At 44.1% G+C, this 26,660-nt stretch overlaps 1 protein-coding gene across 1 annotated transcript in view; it reads right to left on the minus strand.

Annotated features, from left to right (window-relative positions):
• Window positions 1–1,809: 1,809 nt before the first annotated feature.
• FA2H (fatty acid 2-hydroxylase) overlaps window positions 1,810–26,660 on the minus strand; it is a 39,518-nt gene continuing 14,667 nt past the window's right edge. The window contains exons 2-7 of the mRNA XM_075576619.1: window positions 18,084–18,176; window positions 13,104–13,246; window positions 11,582–11,688; window positions 7,333–7,505; window positions 5,487–5,739; window positions 1,810–2,781 (exon numbers count right to left, since the gene is read on the minus strand). Coding sequence (XP_075432734.1) covers window positions 2,705–2,781; window positions 5,487–5,739; window positions 7,333–7,505; window positions 11,582–11,688; window positions 13,104–13,246; window positions 18,084–18,176 — 846 coding nt within the window. The 3' untranslated portion in view covers window positions 1,810–2,704. The remainder of the gene's footprint in view (window positions 2,782–5,486; window positions 5,740–7,332; window positions 7,506–11,581; window positions 11,689–13,103; window positions 13,247–18,083; window positions 18,177–26,660) is intronic.

Genomic DNA, 26,660 nt, shown 5'->3' on the forward strand with positions numbered 1-26,660 from the left:
ACAGAAAAATCAGCGAGTGGACATATCTGTGTATACTTAATGGCAATTTAGGCCGCAGCCAGGCTGGGAGCAAGCGCCCTGCCATGAGAGCAAGGGCGATTTTGGTCCAGTGTTGTTTCATGCGCTGGGGGCGTGCTAGTGACGTCACATGAGTGGTTCGCCCTTATTGGCTGAACCACGCACGTAACCAGGGCAAGCGCGACAAATTCAAAAGAATGTGCCGCCGAGCGCTCACATGCGCAGGCGGGTCAAACACATTGTCGCAACTCTCAGCCTAGACGAGCCCTTACACCCCTCAAAAAAGGAGCCAGCCACATTGTATTTATGATGTCATACCGTACGAGGTCAGCGAGTCTGCATTGTAATGACAAATCATTACAGGACGTTCTGACTCCTGTATCCCAGGCAACAGGAGAAAATAGTTTATCTTCCACATTACACCATATGATTTATGGATCATTTCAGCGACGTACCTTTGTCAGGAAAATGTTGATCAATAAATCTTTCGCTGATCTACGATGTATATCCGCTGCAGGTAGTGATATCTTCTTAGGGAGCGGCATGAGTACAGTAGTAGATTAGAATATGGGGGGGAGGGGGAGGGACAAGCGTCCATCGAGTTTGACCATAGTTACATCCTAACTTGGTGCGATATTCATTCTACTGTAATAGTTCTATATAAAAGAGTTTTTCATAGAAGGAATTGTAGTGTAAAGAGATTGCAAAACCTGACAGGTGCCTTCAAGTGTGAGACCCATGAGGTTTAAAAAGCGCTTTACACTAATTTCATCTATTGGGGGAAAAAAAACGCATGCTGGTCTCTTGGCCAACTCTAGTCAAGAGCTACCTACAGGTCAGGTCTTCAGGATATCTCTGCTACAACACAGTTGGCCCATTCAAAGAGTCTTGAGCATTAGCCTTGGCCACCCCTGATCTATAACAAATCTCCAGATGTACATCTCTCCAGGACCCGTACACCTACTAGACAACTAGTTCTGGTGATGCTATGTCAGAAACTCTCTCCATACATATCTTCACAAAAATGAGGGAGTACCATTGTGTCATTGTGCTTTACACAGCAGCACAAAGGATGGGGACAGGTTTGTACTATTCCGGGAGAAGCCCTGAAAGGATTTGCCTTCGAAGCGGGTGAACCCAGTTGGAAACCCAATGTTGACACCTTATGACTTTGGCAAAGTCACCATCTCCCCCGTTGCTTCCGCCACCAAAGTTGGATTGTAAGAATGTTGCAGGTACGGCAAGTCCGTGCCACACACAAAAAAAAGCGCTATGTACAATGTCTACATTATACAAGGAAAATATTATTGTATTACTAGTGTACAAATCTTGCACCACCCCACCGGTCTCACTCGAGGAAGACACCTGTGAGGCTTGGGAGGCTCCATGCACTGTAACTTGATTTCTAAAGAACGCCCGTTTCTCCCAACAGCTACTGTATCACAACCCGCAACATGTGACGATATTTGTGACATCAAAGCGGTCGCCAGCATGAGCCAATGAATGAGCAACATTGCTCTGATACAGTGTTCCCCCCTCACCGATTGGCTGATTGGGGCTGGTCACCATTTTTTTTGGCACGTGCCTACCAACTGTGCCGGGAGATTTCCCTGCGGTTCCCCCTCTGCTTTTAGTTTAGTTACAATTTTGGCAAGACTGATGCTTTAACACCTCAAGGAGGTGGAGACCGGAGCTGGCAAAGGCTGCGTTTGTATTTATTCAAGAGGTAAAACGGTTGAGGTAGCGAACGATAAAATTTTTTTTTTTTAAAAAGCAACGATTGAGTCAGAGTTCGCAAGCGATCCGCCAAACATTTAATCAACGTGCATTGCAACTTTGTTTTCTATGCCAACTTGTGAAATTTGCATGTCATTACCCAGAATCCCTGGCTGCAGTGGAAGCATTGTATTCTAAGAGATAAAGGGCAACGGCAGGTTTGCTGACCTGTCTGAATGGGCTCACAATTGATTTGCTGAGATTCTCTAAAATCGCTCGGTTTGATAAACACCAACAGTATAAACAGGACAGGCGCACCCTGGTGTTTCGCTCGCGGTCTGCCGATATTTCGCTGAAAGCGTGCCAATTTGGCGACATTAGCCGTTTCAGACTTGCCAAAACGTTTAGCGGGAAATTGAATTTATAAACAAAAATGCGTAACTTTTTTTGGGGGGGGGGGGGGGGGGACAGAATCTCACATCTCTGTTGTTCATCTGCAACACGACGCAAATCTTCTCGCAAAACAGATCTCGCGCCTCCAAAGTAATTTAAAAAAAAAATGTTAGTTTATTTTCAGGATATATATATATATATCAGATTTTACGAAGGCTTTCAGATGATGGGTGTACCAAGGGTTAACGTTGAACAGTCAGTGGCAGATAGAATTTATTTAGTGTCCCTCAAGCCTTTGTTAAAGAGATGAGCGTCCATATTTCCTTATTCCACAGGCGTGGCGCGCCACACCGATACCCTGGAGATGTGCAGGGCGTTACTTCAGCCCATGAGGACCTGGCAACACTCCCTTCCCCCTCCTAATTTGTTTTACTCTTTAATAAATAATTATTTTATTGCTGAAATCCCCGCACTTTGTGGGATCAAAGGGGAAAAGAAAGTATTTGCAACAACTTGACCGGAACTCTTTTTTTCCCCTCCCCCTGTGCGCGGGCTGCCAGCAGCATCCTTTTGGACGCTAGTGGTCCTTATTTGAATCTTCAGGAATTAGGGTGTTAAACGGACGATCCCACAGGGTGCTCGTGATACCGAAACCTGAGGGAGGAAAGAAACGAGGCGATGAGATGATAATAATAATAAACTTTATTTATGAATGGGACTGGTTAAATAGCTGAAGAGATGAAAAGAGAGAGCCAGCAATGGTTATATGCTGCTGCTTAAGGCGTGTTATATAGTGTGTGCGGTCGTGCGCATGCGTTGTGTATATGCTGTGAGCTGAGAAGGTTGTATGTATGTATGTATGTATGTATGTGATTTATTAACACACCACACACACGCGAAAATCATTCTATTGCCCGTCTTCCCCACTGTCGGCCGGATGTACGCTCACTGCAGTGCGCGCATTTGTATAGAAGGGCTGACTAACCTCAGCCAATTATAAGTGCTGTGCGCATGGCGTAGCGCACGCGGACACTATATAAACAGCTCTAAGACATCAGCATCCAATTCATTAAAACAAAAAATGTTAGTAGCAGTTTAATACAAACATAAGATAAAGGTGTTAGTGTGATAATTAGGATATTCTACCAGAAAGACACATTGACTATTGTCAATGCCATAGACACTTCATTATTTTTTTAAGCATGTCTGAGGAAGGCAGAATTTTCCCAACGGTGATCAGGGGTACAAAAAATGGAAGGGGTCCAGAAAGGAACACACAGGCTCTGATGTTCAAGGGACAAAACAGAGAACGGGGAAATGACAAACAATGAGAAAGAAAAAGGGTTACTGGTGTATTGGGGTATAAGATGCTACAGGGGTTTGTGCTAAAAACAAAAAGAAGAGAGGAAAGAGGGAAAAAAAAGGATCAGAGAGACAAAACGAGAGACAGAGAGAGAAAACGAGAGACAGAGAGAGAAAACGAGAGACAGAGAGAGAAAACGAGAGACAGAGAGACAAAACGAGAGACAGAGAGACAAAACGAGAGACAGAGAGACAAAACGAGAGACAGAGAGACAAAACGAGAGACAGAGAGACAAAACGAGAGACAGAGAGACAGAACGAGAGAAAACGAGAGAGAAAACGAGAGAGAAAACGAGAGAGAAAACGAGAGAGAAAACGAGAGAGAAAACGAGAGAGAAAACGAGAGAGAAAACGAGAGAGCGAGAGAGAGAGAAAACGAGAGAGAGAGCGAGAGAGAAAAAGAGAGAGAGAAAACGAGAGAGAGAGAAAACGAGAGAGAGAGAGAGAGAGAAAACGAGAGAGAGAGAGAGAAAACGAGAGAGAGAGAAAACGAGAGAGAGAGAAAACGAGAGAGAGAGAAAACGAGAGAGAGAGAGAGAGAGAGAGAGAAAACGAGAGAGAGAGAGAGAGAGAGAGAAAACGAGAGAGAAAGAGAGAAAACGAGAGAACGAGAAAGAGAATAATAATGATAGAATCAAAATAGAAAGTCAGAGTTGTAAAAATAGACCCAACAGCTGAGCTCTCTCCATACCGGACTTTTGATGCTCAAAGTGATGGCGGACGTGGTATATGTGTATATGCTGTGAGCTGAGAAGGTTGTATGTATGTATGTATGTATGTATGTGATTTATTAACACACCACACACACGCGAAAATCATTCTATTGCCCGTCTTCCCCACTGTCGGCCGGATGTACGCTCACTGCAGTGCGCGCATTTGTATAGAAGGGCTGACTAACCTCAGCCAATTATAAGTGCTGTGCGCATGGCGTAGCGCACGCGGACACTATATAAACAGCTCTAAGACATCAGCATCCAATTCATTAAAACAAAAAATGTTAGTAGCAGTTTAATACAAACATAAGATAAAGGTGTTAGTGTGATAATTAGGATATTCTACCAGAAAGACACATTGACTATTGTCAATGCCATAGACACTTCATTATTTTTTTAAGCATGTCTGAGGAAGGCAGAATTTTCCCAACGGTGATCAGGGGTACAAAAAATGGAAGGGGTCCAGAAAGGAACACACAGGCTCTGATGTTCAAGGGACAAAACAGAGAACGGGGAAATGACAAACAATGAGAAAGAAAAAGGGTTACTGGTGTATTGGGGTATAAGATGCTACAGGGGTTTGTGCTAAAAACAAAAAGAAGAGAGGAAAGAGGGAAAAAAAAAGGATCAGAGAGACAAAACGAGAGACAGAGAGAGAAAACGAGAGACAGAGAGACAAAACGAGAGACAGAGAGAGAAAACGAGAGACAGAGAGAGAAAACGAGAGACAGAGAGACAAAACGAGAGACAGAGAGACAAAACGAGAGACAGAGAGACAAAACGAGAGACAGAGAGACAAAACGAGAGACAGAGAGACAGAACGAGAGAAAACGAGAGAGAAAACGAGAGAGAAAACGAGAGAGAAAACGAGAGAGAAAACGAGAGAGAAAACGAGAGAGAAAACGAGAGAGAAAACGAGAGAGAAAACGAGAGAGAAAACGAGAGAGAAAACGAGAGAGCGAGAGAGAGAGAAAACGAGAGAGAGAGCGAGAGAGAGAGAAAACGAGAGAGAGAAAACGAGAGAGAGAGAAAACGAGAGAGAGAGAGAGAAAACGAGAGAGAGAGAAAACGAGAGAGAGAGAAAACGAGAGAGAGAGAAAACGAGAGAGAGAGAAAACGAGAGAGAGAGAGAGAGAGAGAGAGAAAACGAGAGAGAGAGAGAGAGAGAGAAAACGAGAGAGAAAGAGAGAAAACGAGAGAACGAGAAAGAGAATAATAATGATAGAATCAAAATAGAAAGTCAGAGTTGTAAAAATAGACCCAACAGCTGAGCTCTCTCCATACCGGACTTTTGATGCTCAAAGTGATGGCGGACGTGGTAGGACTTGAGCCAGGCCAGATAGGATCCCTTGTTGGGGGATCCGTAGTGCAGGTAATAGTGAGTCATGTCGTATGCCACGTAGCCGAAGAGCCCTCCCACGAAGAGCGAGAGCCCCACCGGGTGTGGGAATGCCAGCTGCAGGAGGAGGTACATGGGTACGATCACAAAGGACGCGGGCACCGGAGGGAAGACCAGGCGGGAGCTGTCGAAGGGAGACTGAGAGATGGGAGACCAGTGAGACCCGGTGCAGCAGGTTACCTTGCCTTACAATGTCATTCTTACACACTCACCAAGGCCCTTTAAGAACTGCAATCCCTTTCAAATGTATTGGGACCCCATGCAACCCATATAAATGTATTGGGATCCCATGCAAGCCCCATAAATGTACTGGGAAACCATGCAACTCCTATAAATGTACTGGGATCCCATGCAACCCCTATAAATGTATTGGGATCACATGCAACCCCTATAAATGTATTGGGATCCCATGCAACCCCTATAAATGTATTGGGATCCTATGCAACCCCTATAAATGTACTGGGATCCCATGCAACCCCTATAAATGTATTGGGATCCCATACAACCCCTATAAATGTACTGGGATCCCATGCAACCCCTATAAATGTATTGGGATCCCATGCAACCCCTATAAATGTACTGGGACCTCATGCAATCCCTATAAATGTATTGGGACCCCATTTCTCCAACCCACATATCCCATGCAGGGCCAGGTCGAGGTGTAGTGGTAAAGCAGAGTGAGTGAGTGTATGTGTGTGTGTGTGTGTGTGTGGGGTGTGTGTGTGTATGTATGTATGTATGTTGTGGTTCCTTATTGGGATAGTAGAGTTACTGTAGTGTTAGATTTACTGTGTAGTGACAAGTGTGTGTGTGTGTGTGTGTACAACATACTCTCCCACTAAGTCTAGTTCACCGGGAATCAGTCCTGATTATATGGACCCATTTGCTGGTCTGTTATTAGCAACATTGGCATAAGAGACAGGTCAAATCTCACTGATGTCCTGTGAGGCTCGTGGACCTGGCATCAGCGGGCAACAGACTACAGCGGCGTCTCGCTGATACAACACAGTCCTTTTCCATTGAAATTCCCGGGTTTTTTTTTAGTCCAGAACCCCCAAAATATCACTTGATTTGAATCTTTGACATCTGATAGCAGGGTGACAAACACAGACTGGATCTCAGTTCCAATGGAGTCAGCGAAAAAGTGTAAAGGGCGCTCCTGAATAATAATAATAATAATAATAATAATAATAATAATAATCTCAATGGATGGCAAAAAAGCCACGTGTATAAAGTGCAAAATTCAGTGATCAACAGTGAATGATAAATGGATATTAGTCAAATTGCTATCCAATCTGATTTTTTTTTATAAAAACCTTGTAAAATACATAACTTATCACACATAAATAAATGTGAATGATATTGAATAAATGTGTTTAAAAAAAAATAAAAAAATACAACTGTTCCGGTAATTCTCCCACGTTCGTGGATCTTCAGGATTTAGGGGGGGGAGGTGATATCCGCGCCCCCAAAACCCCCCCCCCCAAAAGGGAACACCTCTGCAGCAACTCGACGACGCGTTTCGCGTGTCCAGCTCACAGACCTCCAGGTAAAAAGGTTTAGTGTCTGGCGACTTTTTGCGAGAACCACAACTAAGAAAAAAAAAAACCTGCAGGAGACTTGCACATCGAGAACTGTGATGCAGTGACGGAGTTGTGTGTTTGAGGTTCAGCGCAGTGTTGCACTTGCAGGGAGCTGTCCCGTACCCCCCCCCACCCCCGTACTCCTCACCTTGTGGTGCTGTCCATGCAGCATGAAGTGCAGGGTGATGAGATAATAGTTGCTGGCGGGGGGGTTCATGTGAAAGACGAATCTGTGGATGGCGTATTCTATGAGCGTCCAACCCAGGACCCCGACCAAGAACAGAGAAAAGAAGCTAAAGAGAGAGATGGCGACAGAATAATCTGCGACAGGCGAGAAGAAAAAAAAAATATCAGTGTTTTTATCTGGTATGAAAAGGACCAGGAATCCTTCCACTTTCACATGAACCTGCAATGCATTGTAAGCACCCGCAGCAATGCAGATTAAAAGGTGCCACCCCACAGTGCGCCAACTTTACATTCAACATACAGTATATGAAGAGCGGACAATTATAAGTCCTGCGCTTTCCAAATCATTCTTACAATCTATTTACATACTGTATAAACAATGTTGGCTTTAGGTTTAGGGCTGCTGTATCATGGAGACTCTGCGGTTAGAGTTCCCTCTCCCAGAATCCTCAGCTTGTCTCATCCTGGCTGCTTATTGGCTCCCCCGTCCCAAGTGAGGGCAGTGACATCAGCAGACTGGAATTAAAAGCTTCATCTGATTGCATCTGCCATGCTGGTCTATGCCAGGCAGCACGGATTCCACTACTTGGGAAGGTTCGCAAACATTGAGAAGCGGCCGTATCAAGAGGCTTGCAAGACAATCTATTCCATAAGCCTTTCGCTGCCACTGCCAGAGGGACCTGCAATCCATTGGGCTGCAATGCCTTCCAGCCCCTTCTGGCAGCGAACTGGTTAAGAGAAGATATGATTACACTTTAAATGCAGGAGAGCAAGCCATCTTCAGTCCAGATTCACCAAGCTTTAATGTGCCTTAGCTTCCAGTGAGGAAATGAACGGGAGTTAAGGAGTGCTGAAACTTGGCTACCTTTAGTAAGCCTGGGCCATGCAGCTCCGCTTGTCTGGACTGCGAATAAGAGGCCGTCAAGGCCACAGTTACAGTATCTTTCGGTGGCTCAATGAGTGGCACTGCAGCTTTAAATCTCATCCCATTTAGATCGAGAAACAGAACGCCCGTTACTTTGCCTTTTGATCCCATCGCTCCATGTGAAACACTCAGGTAGTTTTCTGGTTTGCACAGATATTGATGTAAAAACATTTTTTTTGCAGTTCCTCCAAATTGGGGGTTTCCTACAGAGTGGTTTATAACGGAACCCGAATGCTGATGTGTTCTCTGTGAGGTGTGACCCACTAAACATGCATTGTATGTTCTGTGATACCTCGTAGGAGGATCAGAGACATCAACCTCCAAGTGGCACTTCCAATATTTTAATGGGACATATGCCAATTTAATTAAATAAAATGGTGAGACCCCGATCATAAAACTCAGTGAGACTCAGAAAATCAGTGAGTGAACATGTCTAGGTTTGTTTTACGCCTTATGCATTTAGACCAGTGTTTTTCAACCAAGGTTCCTAGGAACAATGGGTTCCCCGGGCATCTCTAAAGGGCTCCCTGCAATTTTCAGGTCATTTAAAAATTGTACCAAATACAGAAGAATTTACAATGCATCCGATTTTTCCACATGTTATTAGAGAGGGTTGGGGTTCCTTACAATGCATCTGATCTCAGACGCGCTATTAGAGAGGGTTGGGATTCCTTACAATGCATCTGATCTCAGACACGCTATTAGAGATTGTTGGGGTTCCTTACAATGCATCTGATCTCAGACGCGCTATTAGAGAGGGTTGGGGTTCCCTACAATGCATCTGATCTCAGACGCGCTATTAGAGAGGGTTGGGATTCCTTACAATGCATCTGATCTCAGACGCGCTATTAGAGAGGGTTGGGGTTCCTTACAATGCATCTGATCTCAGACGCATTATTAGAGAGGGTTGGGGTTCCCTACAATGCATCTGATCTCAGACACGCTATTAGAGATTGTTGGGGTTCCTTACAATGCATCTGATCTCAGACGCGCTATTAGAGAGGGTTGGGGTTCCCTACAATGCATCTGATCTCAGACACGCTATTAGAGATTGTTGGGGTTCCTTACAATGCATCTGATCTCAGACGCGCTATTAGAGAGGGTTGGGGTTCCCTACAATGCATCTGATCTCAGACGCGCTATTAGAGAGGGTTGGGGTTCCTTACAATGCATCTGATCTCAGACGCGCTATTAGAGAGGGTTGGGTTCCGCAGAATTTCCCATAGGGTTCCTCAACCTGAAAAAGGTTGGAAACTACAGATTTGGACTTTGGCGGTTAGATTAGCAGAGCTTTATAGCCCATCTCGATCTAAGAAATAAACTTTTCTGTACTAAGGTTGACGGCATGTAGAAGAGGCAAATGTGCAGCCAGGAAACTGCCTTCAATATTCTAGGAACTGCGGGTACTCTGATCACTGGAAACACTGCGGAGCCTCCAGCACGTCACAGCAGCGGGTTCTATACATGCAGTGATATACTGGGCTTTTTCAGAACCAGGATACAAGTCATTCAACATCTCTTTTACAAAACGTTAATTATGCAAGCGAGTTAAGTGACTGAGCGCTTTCCCTTTTCATAGCAAGATAAAATGATCGGGGAAGTCGATAGGAGGATTGAGTGCTAGGTGCAAAGTGCGCGCGCTGCCCCTTTGTAACTCAAGGTGACCGTGTCTCCTGCTCTGGAGGGGGATGGGGCAGTGACGTGTGGGGACGGAAGGGAGAGCTTCATACTGAGCAGTGGTTCCAACCTGTGTTCGGAGGGACACTCACTCATTCTATGTGCAACAAAGCAAAAACATTAATAAAATAATGTTATAATGTTCTATCAACGATATGGAATATAGAAAGATATTTCTTTATTAAGGAAAAGATACAAACATACACGTGCATATATAAAATACTGTATACACGTGTATATATAATATACTGTATACACGTGTGTGTGTATTATACACACACACACACACACACACACACACACACACATATATAATATACTGTATACACGTGTATATATAATATACTGTATACACGTGTGTGTGTATTACACACACACACACACACACACACACACACACACACACACACACACACACACACATATAATATACTGTATACACGTGTGTGTGTGTGAGTATTATACACACACACACACACACACACACACACACACACACACACACACACACACACACTTTACCCCAGCCCCAAGAGATCAACATGAAACTCGAATTGATTACAGATCGGAATGAGGAGTAGGAGAAAGGTCAGAATTTTCCTGCTGTTTCCTTATTGCAATCATGAGATGATTTGCTGCAATTTAGATATACATTTTTGTTTTTCTACATTCCTAGAACTTTCCTTACAAAAACACCCCAGGCTGCCTCCAATGTAATGACTGTGCTCTTCCAACCAATGGACATTGGCTCAGTCCCAATAAACCTCACTGTGGGCACTAATATGGGCACGATGCAGGTGGCAGCGTAAAGACGGAAAACCAAATGCAGTGGGTTTTTGATCAGGATATTTTTCCTGGTAACCGCCATGTTAATAGTGCCATTTTTATTTTTTGCGAATGTCCCCTTTCCAGAAAACGTTTTAAAGCCTGTACAGTTATTCTTTACAGTTTTAAACGGGAGCACCAAGAGACCGCTGTGTTTTTTTTGCATTACAAAAACACCCAGATCCTATTTCTTAAAGAATAAAGACCATTTTTATCATAATGATTAACAAGTCGAAATGTATTGATATCAGTCTCACACTTTTTTCCCCCCGTTACCAGTTTTGGGGTGGGTAAAAAAATAGTGCTTCTAAAGAGATCAGGTGATAGGCAGAATATGAATATCGGTGCTTAGGACTTCCGAAAACCTAGCACCCGCTGTGACCCTTTGGGTATCAACCTGTCCATGTTCAGATGCATCGGCTTCAGTGCCATCTGACCCCAACAGGACACGGGCCCACATATGTCTATATCCCACTGCACCCCCTGACCCTCAGCTAATGGGAATAACGGAGTGAGGTTAAAGAGCTTTTCATGCCCTTTCCAGCACGGTTTGTATTTTTTAAATCTCATACTCCATCCCAGAGATCAGCTTTTGAAACATTAATTGTCCGGGAGGTTAAAATGAAGCTCTCCCCAGAGCCCAGTGCCGTCTAAAGGTTACCATGGAAACCTCAGAAGTCTTTTTTTTTTTTTTTTTCCATGTTAAAATAAATAAATAAAAATAAAGATGTATGTTTTAGGGCAAATAGATGCATGTGGTGTTGGCAAGTCACTGGATCAGTACCTGTTGTGAAAGAAGAGACGAGCCTTGTGTCCCCTCGAGCCAGCTCCGTTAGACAGTACCAGGAGAGATACAGAACCACCGGGACCCAGACTGACAACACCACATACCTGGAGAGTGGGAAATATGAGGAATGTCACTTATTCCAGCCCGGGCCCCCCTCGGATCCCTGCCATGCAGAAGCAGACACCACACGTCACAGTCTCTTTAGAATGTTCCACGCATTGTGAGCTCCAGTTCCACTTCCTAGCAACTTGCATCCTTCTGCTGCCACTGAGAAGTGGTTAGAGGCACCTGCGCCTTATGTAATAGTGTGTTAAAATAACTTGGCTCCCATCACCTGCATGATCTGCGGGCATTAATTGCCCTCTTGGGACACGAGAGGTGCCACGGTCGCTCTGAAATACATTTATAGTGATAGGACTCTGCTGGGGAACAAGCGCATGCTGCAGACGTGGAAAAAAACCATTATACACAGCGAGACCAGACACTGTGCAATGCTCCCCAGCGCACAACACAGGAGGAGAGGTCAACTGGTGAATATACTGGCACTTGAAGTGGGAGTAACACTGATACTTAGGCCTCAGCTTTGCTGTAAATTCTATTTTATAGGTATAGGGTTGTTTACTTAAGATGGTATGTCACTGGGGTTGTGTGTTTACCTTCCTCTGGATCAATATACTCCAAGTACAAATATATCTGTCGTCTAAATTTAGCATAGGTTGAACTGGGTGGACATATGTCTTTTTTCGACCTCATCTATTATGTAACTATGTAGCTATGTAACTATGTAGCTATATGTAATCCCGGCTGCAGCTGTTCCTGCCTGTGCTTGGGAATAAGGAAGAGGTCCCACTGGCCGAGGCTCGGAACCTTCAGCTAACCAGAGCCACCGATTACATACTGCAGTAAAGCAGACCTGGGGAATGTTTGTATCAGGGGGAGTTTATCACAACTCCTATTTTATGCGCTAAACGGTCCTGTGCAGGTAACGAAGCGCAGAGAATATTGCAGCACATCCATCTCGCACTGACAGTGGCAGCAAAGATCCCTTTTTTCAGCCCCGTACTTTGAGCCACAGAAATTCACACGTCTGTGCACAGACCCAGTCCCAGTGCAGAGTTGTAGGGCAGATAGCGCCTTGCGGTGTTGGCAACGGGTTAAGAAGAGTCCAGGGCTGGCGTGATGGCGCCACCGAGCCCCGCGGTTAGCGGCCCGAGCTCTTCCCCACAACAATTAAACGGTTTGTCGGGGGAGAGCGCGGGGCCTCCAACTCTCTTACCTTCTCCGGTGCGATCTCATGCCGTCAGTATCCCCCTCTCATAGCGTCGTGACGTCAAACAGTGTCACGTTGCCATGACAACAGGATGCCACGTGACATACCATCATGTGGCGTCCCGTTGCCATGACAACAGGATGCTTGCCTGAGAGGCCCCACACCCCAGCCCTGAGCTCGGCGCGGGTGGCGTGGCACAGCCCTGCCGACGTGGGCAGCGGCTATCCGATGCATATATTCCATCATTACCAGGCAGTTTTTGAGCACGACTCCACAAAGTCCGAGTGGAAAAGCCGGATGGGTCGGTCCACAGGCTGGTGCACCCACTCATCGTATTTCTCCCGTAGGTGTCCCACTTGCCAGAGCAGCGGCTTCTCCCAGTCCACCAAATCCTAAAAAGAGAGCGCTATTAAACTAGAGGAGAAGTCGCCCCCATGGGCAACGAATTTTCAGCACCTTTTAACTTTAAGGGATCTGCACCGTATAGTAAATGATTAAGAGTGGGGCTGGGATACCACCTGGCAGGGGATACATACCTTTTCTACCATGTTTGTTTATTTGAAGAAAATAAAAGGAGTGTGCTGCACACCACAATAAAAATTAATAAATACATACAGTTTACCGGTGCTGCTGGTTCAAGGAGTACCTGTCAGAGTAATTCCAGGGCAATACTCAGGGAAAGAAGGGATCCAACGCTCTACGGTTTTCTAAATAAAGCTAATTTATTTGTGCCACACAACGTTTCGACCAATAGGTCTTCCTCAAGTGACTAGGCATCTTGAGGAAGATCTTGTGTCGAAACGTTGTGTGGCACAAATAAATTAGCTTTATTTAGAAAACTGTAGAACGTTGGATCCTTTTTTTCCTGTTCATTTGAAGAGGAATTATTTATTATGGTTAAGATATGCATTTCTGAACCCAGGGGGTGCGCAACTCCAGTCCTCAAGCCTCCCCCCAAAACACGTCAGGTTTTGAGGATATCCCACAGACTGAGCCTCTGATTGAGCCACCTGTGCAGAAGCTGGGATATCCTGAAAACCTGACCTGTTGGTAGCACTTGAGGACTGGAGTTGGCCAGCCCTGATGTATAACATCCTACATTAATGTAATTAATGTACACCCCTGCATTAACCAACAGAGGCGGTATAGGCGAGGCGGCTAAGAGAATTAAAACCAGCTTGGGACACAAGACTATGAACTAGGAAAGAGAGTTAAGGATCGAATAGGGTTTGAGGTTGGGATGGGAGAATTCTCATCTGCCGTCAACTTCTACAGTATGTTCCTATGCCAATCTGGTATTGCTTAGGGCACCAGGATCTATTGGTCGTTATAAAAACACCCCAGATAATAATATATTCGTTTATATGGGGCCCAAGATGCAAAGCAGAAGGGAGAATTGAAGCTGCAGGTGCCAATAAATATCCAAACATAACTAGAACCAAACACAGCCCCCATTACTTACTCCAACAGAGTTATTGAAGAGGAAAGCCAAGCAGCACTTAAAAAACATATTTTTGGGGGTGTTTTAATATATGCAGCCTTTGATTACCTTTATTAAAAAACTAATTACCTAAGCTGCCAATTGATTCGTTCTCTCGTAATCGATCAGCAAAATTCCTGCTTTCCAGGGTTCACTAACTGGCTGCCTTTAAGTTTCAATCAATCCTTCAGTCAGTGTAATTCAGAAGCTTCAATGTATTCTTATATTACTAAGGTAACATGATCTATTGTTACAGTTTGCAGCTCAAACTGCTGGAAATATTGGCAACAAATGATCACAAACAGGAAAGTGTTGCAAAGATCTTGCACTGCTGGGGAGGTGGCGAAAGCCTGCTATAGAAATCAAAGGATGCTCAGAATATTACAACTCATTAGAAATTGCATTAAGAGTTGAATTCAAAAAATAAATAAAAAGTATTGTCTAATACAGAACGGATTTATTAAAGAAAACACACATTTAGGATATTGCATGAACTGCATTAACAGATGTGAGTTTGTAGGGGGATAAAAAGAACTGAACCCCAAGCAAAGAAAAACTAAATGATGATAATTCAGCTTTAACACTCGGGGATGTCAGATGAGTCATTGCCACAGTGTATGTATGTATCTTTATTTATATAGCGCCATCTAGGTACACAACGCTTTACAGCAGTAATACACAATATAATAATATAACACATAATTGGAATAAGCGCTTCAGACATAAAAGTAACATTAGGAAAAGGAGCCCCTGCCCCGAAGAGCTTACAATCTAAGACCATAAGATCACGCTTGCCCAATTGGGACGATGAACATGTCAGTAGTGGGAGGGTGCTACATTTTCATCAGGGTCACTTGGGGGCCTGACGCAAACATGGGGCGGTTACAGCAAAGGGGTCCTATGGAAACGGCCCCCCTGGCAGTGAGAGAGTTAAAGAAAGAAATAGGGTACAAAAGAAATTTATCCCCACTCAGTTAGTATTCCTGCCCCATTACTAAATCATTTCACCGTCACCAAAAAAGGGCCAGAGTCATATATTCTATATATCAATATGACAACGCTGATCCATACTGATCCATACTGACTATAAATAAAACTAGTAAAACCGTGGTTGACATGTGATGGTACTGAGGGGTGTGTTTGGGGGGGGGGGGGGAGGGGTGTGTTTGGGGGGGGGAGGGGTGTAGAGTACCACTACTTTGTTTTATTGTTGCACAGTTTGTTTGTTTTAACCTACACATTGTTTTTGAGGAAACCATTATATTTTTACCTAATCTCAAAGCAGCAATACTACTTCCCAATTTAATATATATATATATATATATATATATATATATATATATATATATATATATATATATATATATATATATATATATATATATATATATATATATATATATATATATATATATATATATATATATATTTGTATATGTGAAGCATGTGACAAAGTGTAATTCTGCATTCTTACCTAAAGTGGCAATCGTTTGGTGTTCCTCTTATAAATCTGTCAGGATCCTAGTTGTGTGGCCAACGTAATGGCAGCGTCACTCAGTGTAACTCAGCAGCTACAATGTATCTATATATTACCAAGGTAACATAATCTATTGTTACAGTTTGCAGCTCAAACTGCTGAGAACATTTGCAACAAATTATCCCAAACATGGAAAGTGTTGCAAAATATCTTGAACTGGTTGGGAAGTGGGTTAAAACCAACTATAGAAATCAAAGGATGCTCTGAAACTCATTAAAAATGGCATTCAGAGGTGAATAAAAACAAAAATACAGTAATATTTAATCTATTACTAAACCGGAAAAAGAAAAAAATTTGAAACAATATTTCACATGTTTTGCTGCTTCAAATTGTGCTGTTAAAAAATAAATAAATAAATGGCACATGTATTGCTGAAATATTACTAATATGATCAGGAGAGATTTCCTCCAATATTTAATAAATGCAGATCTTTTCTAAACCAGGCACACTACCACTGAGAGAGACTTTACCTACAAGAATACTGCCGGATAGAGGAGAGCAGGCGATGGGACAGCAGCGATTCCCATTTTTTACATTGTACTACCCCCTGCTAGAAAATATTTGTTTGTTTCACGAACTCCTAATTAATATTATTGCCTACTCAGACTATTGCGAACAAAACTGTGTGATAGATCCCAGGCTGCTTAGTGTCCTGAGCTCGTGAGAGGGGAACACTTCATTAAGAAGGACCCAAACAACCCACAATGCCTTGCCACTGTGAATGCAAAGCATTGTGGGCAGCGACTTTGGAAGCTCCTGCTGTAATTGACAACTATACCACCCAGGTGCTGTTTGGGGCCTTACTAAGGGCGCAGTCCCCACACGGGGTTAGGAAGCCGCTATACTACCTGGGATCTGCCATTACAGATTTTTTTGGGGGGAGTGGGCCAGAGAACCCCCTCTTGGGAATCACTGGGTTACAGTGACTTAAGGGGAGAAAAGGGTAGGAAGAAGGGTAAGGGGGGGAGGGGGGAGAGTAGCGTATCATGGAAATAGCAAAGAAGGTGGGTGAGAGCAGAGGGCAAGAAGGAAAGGGAGGGGAGCAGCCACAGTCAATGAGAGAGGTGGGGAGGGGGAAGCAGAGGGCAAGAGGAGATCCAAAGGCAAGTGAAATGGAAGAAAGAGGCTGGATAAATGGAGTCAGAAAGGCTGTACTATGGAAGAGAGGACATGAGAGAAGAGGGGGAGGGAGGGGGAGGGGGAGTGGGGGGAAGGGGGACTTGTGGACTTTCAGAGGGAGCCAGTGGGAAAGAGGACTCAAGGGCCATAAAAAAAATGGTTGGACCAGGTTTGACAGGGCACTTTTTTTTATCAGCAGCCTTATCACTAGCATCCCATCATGACCCTTAATCCCTGTGCGAGACATCTGCTGCACGCGAGACATCTGCCGCGGGCGAGACATCTGCCGCGGGCGAGACATCTGCCGCGGGCGAGACATCTGCCGCGGGCGAGACATCTGCCGCGGGCGGCCTTCCCCGACGCATTCACTACCAACTACTGGTGAAAAGTGATAAAACGGCATTCACTACCAACCCCACAGTAGGGCAGTTGAATTTCTTGGGGACCTCAGACCTTCATCTCACCCTGTCCTTATCAGAAAACCAATACAAGGGGTGGGGAGGAAGGGAGGGGGCTTCGGCTATACAAGCACTTGCCGAACACACTGTGCAATCACACAAAAAGGTAATAGCCAGAGGAAAATCAACAACCCCTCCCACCCAGTCTAATTTAAAAAAATAATTAAAAATAAATTAATGTCAGATTTGGGTAAAGAAAAAAAAAATCCCCCAGATGAAACTCCGAAAAACATTAGTTCACTTTGGTCCTAGGATGGATTGGCCCTTTAAACAGACAGGGCTTTCTCTCTATGTAGGGGACGTAAGCGAGGTCTCTTCTGGCTGTCATTGTGTCATCCTGCACTGTAGGGGGTCAGACTTCTTGTCACAGATCCCTTTGTCACTGCATCCTGTGAGTTGAGGTACATAATCCACACACCCCAGTTTTATTCTGTCTCATGAGACGGAGACTAGATGACCAACAGTTCCTATCAGACTCATCTCTACATCCTGCAGTGAGAGGTACAGACGCCGGAGGCTAAAGGCCTCCTGTCTGTCACCTTTGGTGTAAGAGGCAGACTGGACAGCCCATGGGTACCAAAGACTGACCGTGTGATGTGACTGTGCCCTGCATCTCATTACATACATGGTCTTACCTTCTCTGTATTAAAGGTTTTAAACTGGATCCAAGAAGCAGAATTCGTATAGGCTTTGGCAGAGCTGTACTGGTGTCCTCTGTCTCTCAGGTGCTGAGGAGAGAGAGATAATTCAATATTTTTACAGTGTGTATTAAAACAACTTTTAGAACGACAGCAGTTTCCATTCTCTTGATACGCAAACACACAGAGAAACAGGACACTGCAAACGTATAGATATTGGGATTAATTCAGGTTCTGAAGCTGCCACGTAATGCAAGTCACGAATACTTCATTGCAAAAATAGGCGGGCACTGCAAAGACTGGAGGAAAAAGAAAAGGCATTTATAGTCTTAATTTATGAGGAGCGTTCTTCTGCAGCGTTGTGTCGTCACGACAACGCAATGTCACGTTACGCCGTGACGCTACAGGAGGAGGGGCCCCACTGCCGGCCTGCCGCGGGGTAGCGCCGGCCCTGCGCGGGGCTTCTATACTTTGTTTTATAGAATCTAATCTGGACGTGGCGCATGCACGGAGAAGCAGCCCGAGACGCGGGATTATCCATCGGATCTTCAAACAAACTCTGTATTATGTGAGAAACTTTTTGGACGGTCACAAACCTCCATTATATATACTGTACCTCCTTTAGCGCTAACTGGGGCACATCTAGTTTCGCATTACATATTGTATATTTGTGTAGAATTTTATTGATAACGTGGGCACTTGGAGTCACCATTAAGCACAAATGTTTTTTTTATATATTGGGTCAATTACAATAGTTTCGCATACTCAATACCACATACTTATTGACATATACAGTATACACACACTAGGGTATTTTTTGCATTTACACATTTATTGTGCACAATATATATTTTATTCACACTAGATGTAATTGGACAAGCGCTGACATACACAAACACACACAAACACACAAACGCAATAATTCCCGGTCGAAACTTTCAACACAACGTCTGATCAAGAAATTCTTGGGCCCTATGAATAATATGCAGGCCTCTGGATTACATTTAAGAAACGTGTATACAATATTTATGCCATATGGATGGAAAGGGGGGAGATTATTATTATTTTTATTTATAAAAATTATTTAAAAAAAGTGGAACTGTAAATAAAAATACACAAAAAGATTACTCCCTGGATCAACATCCTTCCCATGTTCACTTATTTGGTATATCCCTGGATACCTTTCCATTCTAAAACGATGTCCAGCCTTTTTTGAACAAATCTATTGTATCTGCCATCACAGTCTCCATGGGCAATGAATGCCACATTGGAACTGCCTTTACAGTAAAGAACCCTTTTCTTTGTTGCTGGTGAAATCTCCTTTCCTCCAACCTTATCATATCCCCTCTCAGACGCTTCTTTTCTAATGTAAACAAATCTAATTTAGCTAGCCTCTCCTCATAAGTTAGAATGCTGCTTTACTTTCTCATTTGTCTGAATGTAGACGGAACATTATTTAACCCCTGCCTGGAGGGGCAGCACTGCATTTCTAAGCAGTGTGTTGCTGACTGATCTAGTTTATGAGGCATTAACCCCTTGAGTGCGATGGGGCCCCTCAGAGCAATAACCATTTCTGACAGTGTATTTATCAGCACATTCCATGCAATAAAGCAGCCGGTTAAAACTGTGACCTTTTCTGCATTTTGCCATTTATTCACTTTATTTCAGCAGCCCCTCTCCCCCCTGAACCTCCCCCCCCCTCTCAGCATCCTTAACATTTGTCAAATTCCAGCTCCCACCCGTTCCCACTTCACACACAAGACGCTGCTTCAGAAAACACCAAGCAGAGGGCAGAGGAAAGGGGTGAAGGTCCCTCCATAAATGCAACTCTCTGTATCTTACAGCTCCAACGTGCCACCTTCCTACGTAGAAATCTAGACTTGGACGGCAGATCAGAACCACCTATGCTTGACATTTCCCCATCCATTGTAAAGCCTCAGACCCCATTTGAGCCTTGGATTTGTCATATTTTAGGATAAACTGGTCTATTCCAAAAAAAAATAATGAATTCCATGACTGTATTAGCCGCTACTACCCTCACAGGGCGGCTAAGGCTTCGTCTATAGTGCCATCGATGGCGACACGACGGGTGCCGAAAGTTATATTTCGCCGGGCGTTGTCGTCGCGGGTTTCTGGCCATTTGATTGGGTCAAGGGCCGTCACGAGGCGACAGCCCTTGAAAAATCAAATTTTGCCGGCTACCAGTTTTCGCTCCGTCGCATTGTCGCCCTTACTATAAGCGCACGTGGTGGCAATGCATTTTTCGGGCGACGTTGCGTCGCCGGCACTATAAGCGCTGCCGTGGGCGTGTAATATAGTGCGCACGCGCATCAATTATAATAGACTGCTTAAACCATACCTTCTATATTTCCAACGCACGCACGGCAGTGGAGGGTTGAGCCGGCAGAACGGGGGAAATGACCTGAAAAGTATCTTTTCGCGCTGCTGCCGTTACATGTCACGCTCTATTATCCAATCAGAGTGAGGCTGCAATTACTTTGTATTTAAAAAAAAGAGAGAACGCTGTTGGATGTATTGCTTTTAATTGCTTTATTGCTATAATGCCTGTGTGTAATGTGTCACTGTAAATTATAGAATTCAATTCCTTCCAGCGCAGATTCTCTTTAAAATTTAGTGGCATTCACGTCCAGGAGACAATGATATCACTGCACTGTGTCCCGACTATAGTGTAAGTGTCAGAATATTATTTCCATAATGCACCTGCTTTCTGTACAGCAGTATTCATTTAATGACAGAAACATACATTAGCTGGTGTAGTCTCAGCACTGCTTTTTACGGGAGCTGGGTGTGATGTCATAGCCACGCCCACCTGTCACTCACAGCACAGCCCGTACACACACACAAAGTGTGATTCACGTGCACTAGCACACGCGCGCATACGCGAGCGCGCCAACTATAAAACTAGTTTTGGGCTGCGTCCCTGCTGGCGCCGAGCGTTCTGTGCACTCGGCGCTTTTACTTGTTGCAGTCTGTATGTGGAAGTCCCCGCTCACGCTAGCACGCACGCTCTCCCAAGCTTGGCGCTTGAGCAGACAAAAAACAAACAAACTCACTTTGAAGCGTGCTCAACTTGCCCACAATGCCGCCCCCCCCCCACCCGCTCCCAAAATAGACAGGACACCTGTCGCGCATGCTTAGAGAGCTGGTGACGTCACCGCTCTCAAGCATGAGCGCAGTCAGTGCCAGTGGGGATGCAGCTTATACCATGCATCCACCACCCTTTCCATGAAGTAATCCCTCACCTTTCCCCCGTGTCTCCCACGCCAGCTTCAGAGATTGACCTCTTGTTCTAACGCTTTCCTTTCTAAAAGCCCCTAAAATATATGTGAACGTTTCACATCCCGCCCCCCTCTCCCAAGCTGCACATTTTCGCAGGCCCGCCGGCAGAGTTATGGGGGGCTCCTGCTCTATAGCCATCAATAAATCTCGGGTCTTGAAGTTTAAAACGTTAAATAGATCTTTCCTTCAGCAGTCTCCCTTAGGAATGGTCCAGTTTGGGGGGGGGGGGGGGGGTAACATCCAATATGGTCGGTTATGTGGGATTGCACCTTTAAGTGAATGGAGCGCTGGCACTGGGGGAACCTATGGTAACATTAAATGTTCCAAGCATACAGTTCAGTTTGTTTTTTGTTTTTTTGTTTTTTTATTACTTAAGTTTTTATTGAGCATTTTCAAACATATAAAATGATGTAAACACAACATACTACACAAAAGGAAAAGGGGAATACAGTAATACAAATAAACTGGTTGTGGAACAATAGAGAGGGGGGAGAACGGGGGTGGGGGGGGAAGGGGTAGCATTTGTACCAATATCGCACTGTATTCGACAATTTAAATACCACATGTATCACTCTGTTCAAAGTATTCTAGTCTATATATGGGGATATACCTGCATGACGGAACCAAGGAGCCCAAATCTCAGAGAATTGCGAGGTAGAGCCGTTCAGATAGGCAATTGTACACCGTGTGACGTTTAAAATTTGGGATATTACTCTAGCTTTTTTTTTGGAGATATTAGCCATTGGTTTTCCTAGTAATATATACTGGGTCGTGAGGGACAGAGATTTCTAGTATCTTGTGTATTAGGGTGAACACTTCCGTCCATGTTTGTTGGATTTTGGGGCATGACCAGAATATGTGCAGTATATTCCCCACTTCACCACAACCGCGGCAGCAGAGAGGGGAAACGCCTGGGAGGGAAGAGTGCAACCTGGCAGGAGTCATATACCATCTAAATATTAACTTGTAAATAGTCTCCTTAATTACAATGCATGATGAGTTTTTGGAAGCAGCTTCCCAGATGTCTGTCCAGGTATCGAGATCTATACAGACGTTAAGATCCTTTTCCCAGGATACCATATAGTTATCGGGGGTTTGGTTGTTCTTGGTAGAGGATAAACTGTGATATATTCTAGAGATAATGCCCCTGCGTGGGGTTGGTGTAGACACCAGTCCTCAAACAAAGATAAAGCATGGTGTTGACCTGCCTTGTAGACTGATTGGATATAGTGCCTAACCTGGAGAAATCTGAAGAATTCAGAGGAGGGGATATCGTGGTTTGTTTGTAGCGAAGCGAATGGGGGGACTTTCCCTTGGGTGAGGATATCCTTGACTCTTGTGAGTCCTTTTTGAATCCAGGTATGGGAGTGCGGGTTTCCTGAGTAAAAAGGAAGGGAGGGGTCTGAGAATAGTGGTTGCATAAGGGAAGGGGAATCGGTTAGTTGGAACTTGGTTTTGAGCGAGTCCCAGAGATTACAGGCAAAGGATTTTAACCGGAAGAGTTTGGAAGAGATAGAGGAGTTTGGGTAGAATATTCATTTTAATGGTGGTTATTCTCCCAAACCAGGATATTATATATGGATTCCAGGTGGTTAAATCCTTAGCTATCTGGACGAAAAAGGGTTTAAAATTTGCGTTGTATAAAGTCGAGTAATCTTTTGTTAATTGGACCCCTAGATATTTAATATGGTTTGAATTCCAGTTAAAGTCGAAATTTAGTTGGAGTAATTTTACTAATTCTTTAGGGAGATTTAAGCTAAGGGCCATGGATTTGGAATGCTTAATTTTATAACCTGAAAGGGAGCCAAATTCTGACAGGTCATGAAAAAGCTTAGGGAGGGATGCAAGAGGTTTTGAGAGCGTCAATAGTATATCATCCGCAAAAAGAGCTATTTTGAATTCTTCCTGACCAACAGAAATACCCGCAATATTGGGGTTCATCCTTATCCGGCATGCTAATGGTTCTATGGCTAAGGCAAACAACAGAGGTGAGAGCGGACAACCCTGTCTAGTTCCATTTGATATTGAAAAGGGATCAGATAAGGAGTTGTTCGTCCTCACCATGGCCGATGGTGTGGAGTATAGTGTGTTTATGCTGTTTAGTATTTTAGCTGTGAATCCCATCTGCGAAAGTGTAGCTGACATAAACTGCCAGTCTAAATCGATCGAACGCTTTTTCTGCGTCTAAAGAGAGTAATAGAGATGGGCACTTTGTGTTTTGTGCTACGTGTATTAGATCCACTGTCCTCCTAGTGTTGTCAAGGGCTTGTCTGCCCAGAACAAACCCCACCAACGGTATCATCTATTTATTTTTTGATGAGAGAGAGAGAGAGAGAGAGAGAGAGAGAGAGAGAGAGAGAGAGAGAGAGAGAGAGAGAGAGAGAGAGACAGATGTATATATAGAGAGAGACAGATGTATATATAGAGAGAGAGAGACACAGAGTGACACAGATAGAGAGAGAGAGTCAGAGACACACACACATATATATATATATATATATATGAGAGAGAGAGAGACACAGAGACAGGACAGATATAGATAGAGAAAGAGAGACAGATATAGATAGAGAGAGAGAGAGACAGATATAGATAGAGAGAGAGAGAGAGACAGATATATAGAGAGAGAGAGAGAGAGAGACATATATAGATATAGAGAGAGAGACAGATATAGATAGAGAGAGACAGATATATATAGAGAGAGAGACATAAATGTAGATATATAGAGAGAGAGACAGATATAGATAGAGAGAGAGAGACAGGGACACAGATATATATATATATATATATATATATATATATATATATATATATATATATATATATATATATATATATATATATATATATATAGAGAGAGAGAGAGAGAGAGAGAGAGAGAGAGAGAGAGAGAGAGAGAGAGAGAGAGAGAGAGAGAGAGAGAGAGAGAGAGAGAGAGAGAGAGAGAGAGAGAGAGAGAGAGAGAGAGAGAGAGAGACAGAGAGAGAGACAGATATAGATAGAGAGAGAGACAGAGAGAGAGACAGATATAGATAGAGAGAGAGACAGGTGTAGAGAGAGAGACAGATATAGAGACAGATATAGAGACAGAGAGAGACACACACATATATACACACACACTTATTTATATAGCGCCATTAATGTAAACAGCGCTTCACATTAGTAATACACGCGACAATCATATAAATAACACATACATATAACACACAACGGGAAGAAGCGCTTCAGACATAAAAGTGACACTTCGGCGCAGGGAGTCCTTTTCCTAAGACCTCCCGACACAGCAAAGTGCCTGGAAGGGTTAACACTGGAGAGAGAGGAGCGCTGGCCCGACGTCCTTGTGGTTATTGTACCAGGCACACGGGAAACCCGGTATTTACATTGCAATCAATTTTTAACTATCTTCCAGACCTCGGGAGGCCGCGCGGAGAGGGTGGGACCGCGTCAGAGACGGGGTGATATGAAGCAGTCAATGATTCTCTTTGCTCTACGCATGGCGTAGCCCTAACCCATCTATGAACAGCCACAGAACAGCGGCTTCATCATCATCATCGTCATCGTCATCACATGAAACAGATGCAGGCACACTTCACTTCACTTCACACATCCGACTAGACGCATATAAGGCTGAGTCCATAGGACAGGCCGCGCTGAGCCGTGCGGACGCTCAGCGCTGAGCCCCTGCATCCTCAATGAGGATATCTTGAGAGGGGGCTCACGCGAGCGTCCGCAGGCGTGCTGACGAGATGGAGGTTTCAGCCGAGCGCCAAGCTGCTTTTCAGCGCGCTGTCGGCTGAAAACATCCAATCAGCCTGAAGCAGCGTCAACGTCACGGCGCCGTGACGTTGACATCAGTGCGTCGCGGGCGATTGGCCCAGCGACGTCACTGCCCCGCCTCCAACCACCTCCCGCCGGCTCCCTTCGCGCACACTGTATTAGACAAATATATACAAGTATTACCAAGAGTTTAGATGTCTCTTTTTTATTAATTAGATTCATCTTACAATTAATTATGCGGTCATTTAAGAATTTTTTTCAAAAAATACTTAGAAAATATTTTTATTAATTATTAATTATTATCTTGATATCAAATACGTATCGTGATATTATATGTATATCAAATGTTTATGACATTTAACAAAAGTTTGTTCTCTCCGCCTATTCCTCATATGTATTTTAGGTTCAATCCAGTGCTGTTGAATATAATATCATTACTTCTTTTATATCTAGGTTGCTGCACATCACACAAAGTTGTTTTTAATATTTTTATAGATTCTTTGTATGTGGTTTTATGTTATCACATTTATGTTATCACTTGTATTGTTGTGTTTTGTTTATTCACTATGGATCTTGTATATGGCTAAGGTTCCTCTCCACATGAGGCTTTAATTTCAATGATTTGCTAAGTGCTTTCTCCTGTGTGTGTGTATCTTAGCCAATAGGGGAAGGGAACCTGCCTATTTAAGATTCATGTGAAGAGACTTCATTTACTCTTTGATAAAGTTCCTGATCGGAACGAAACGCGTCAGAGGATAGAAGTTTCTGTGATGTCCAGCACCATGTTTGAATAAAGCTGATTTTAATTCCACTTTTTGGCTGAAGTTCCTACGCAGTGCCCGCCAACAACCTATTTTCCTTCGCTTGTTTTTAGCATCAGCCAGTTACTCATTCAACTGCGATAGTGCCAATCGGGGCACGTCGTCATAGAAACTCCAATAGAAGTCGACAGGAGTTTGGGTGCGACAGTGCCTCAAAATCGGCATTTTAAACACGGCCAGAGGGGTCGTGGTGCCCGTATGTGTCCCGGCTCACCCGGCACAGCGCGGTCACGTGACCTCTGATGGGCATTTTGGAGGAAACGGGAGAGGCGGGATCCTCTGCCTCCCTTCCCTCGCTGGTTAGGTCGCGTTCCGCGGGAACACAAGACGCCATGTAACCCGGAAAAAAAACAAGATCTCTGAGCAGGACGTAGTGACTACGTTATGGAGGGACTCCGGAGTGCCGGTCCCTATGATGTAGTGACTATGTCCTGGGGCACTCAAAGGGTTAATAAACAACCCCATAGGCTTAAGTGGAATCTCGCTTAGGAAAGTCAGGACTTTTTCACAAAAAGACACATTTTTGGGGATCCAGAACCCTTAAATAACCACCGATTTGGGTCACTGGACATCTTCATCCCCAAATACTTCGATGTAATAACTGTATGCTACCAGAAAAGGGGGAGAAAGGGGGGGGGTGGATATGTATGTCGACGTAATTTCTTAACCGTTTGAGTGC

The sequence above is a fragment of the Ascaphus truei genome, chromosome 19, assembly GCF_040206685.1.
Source record: "Ascaphus truei isolate aAscTru1 chromosome 19, aAscTru1.hap1, whole genome shotgun sequence".
Taxonomy (NCBI): Eukaryota; Metazoa; Chordata; class Amphibia; order Anura; family Ascaphidae; genus Ascaphus; species Ascaphus truei.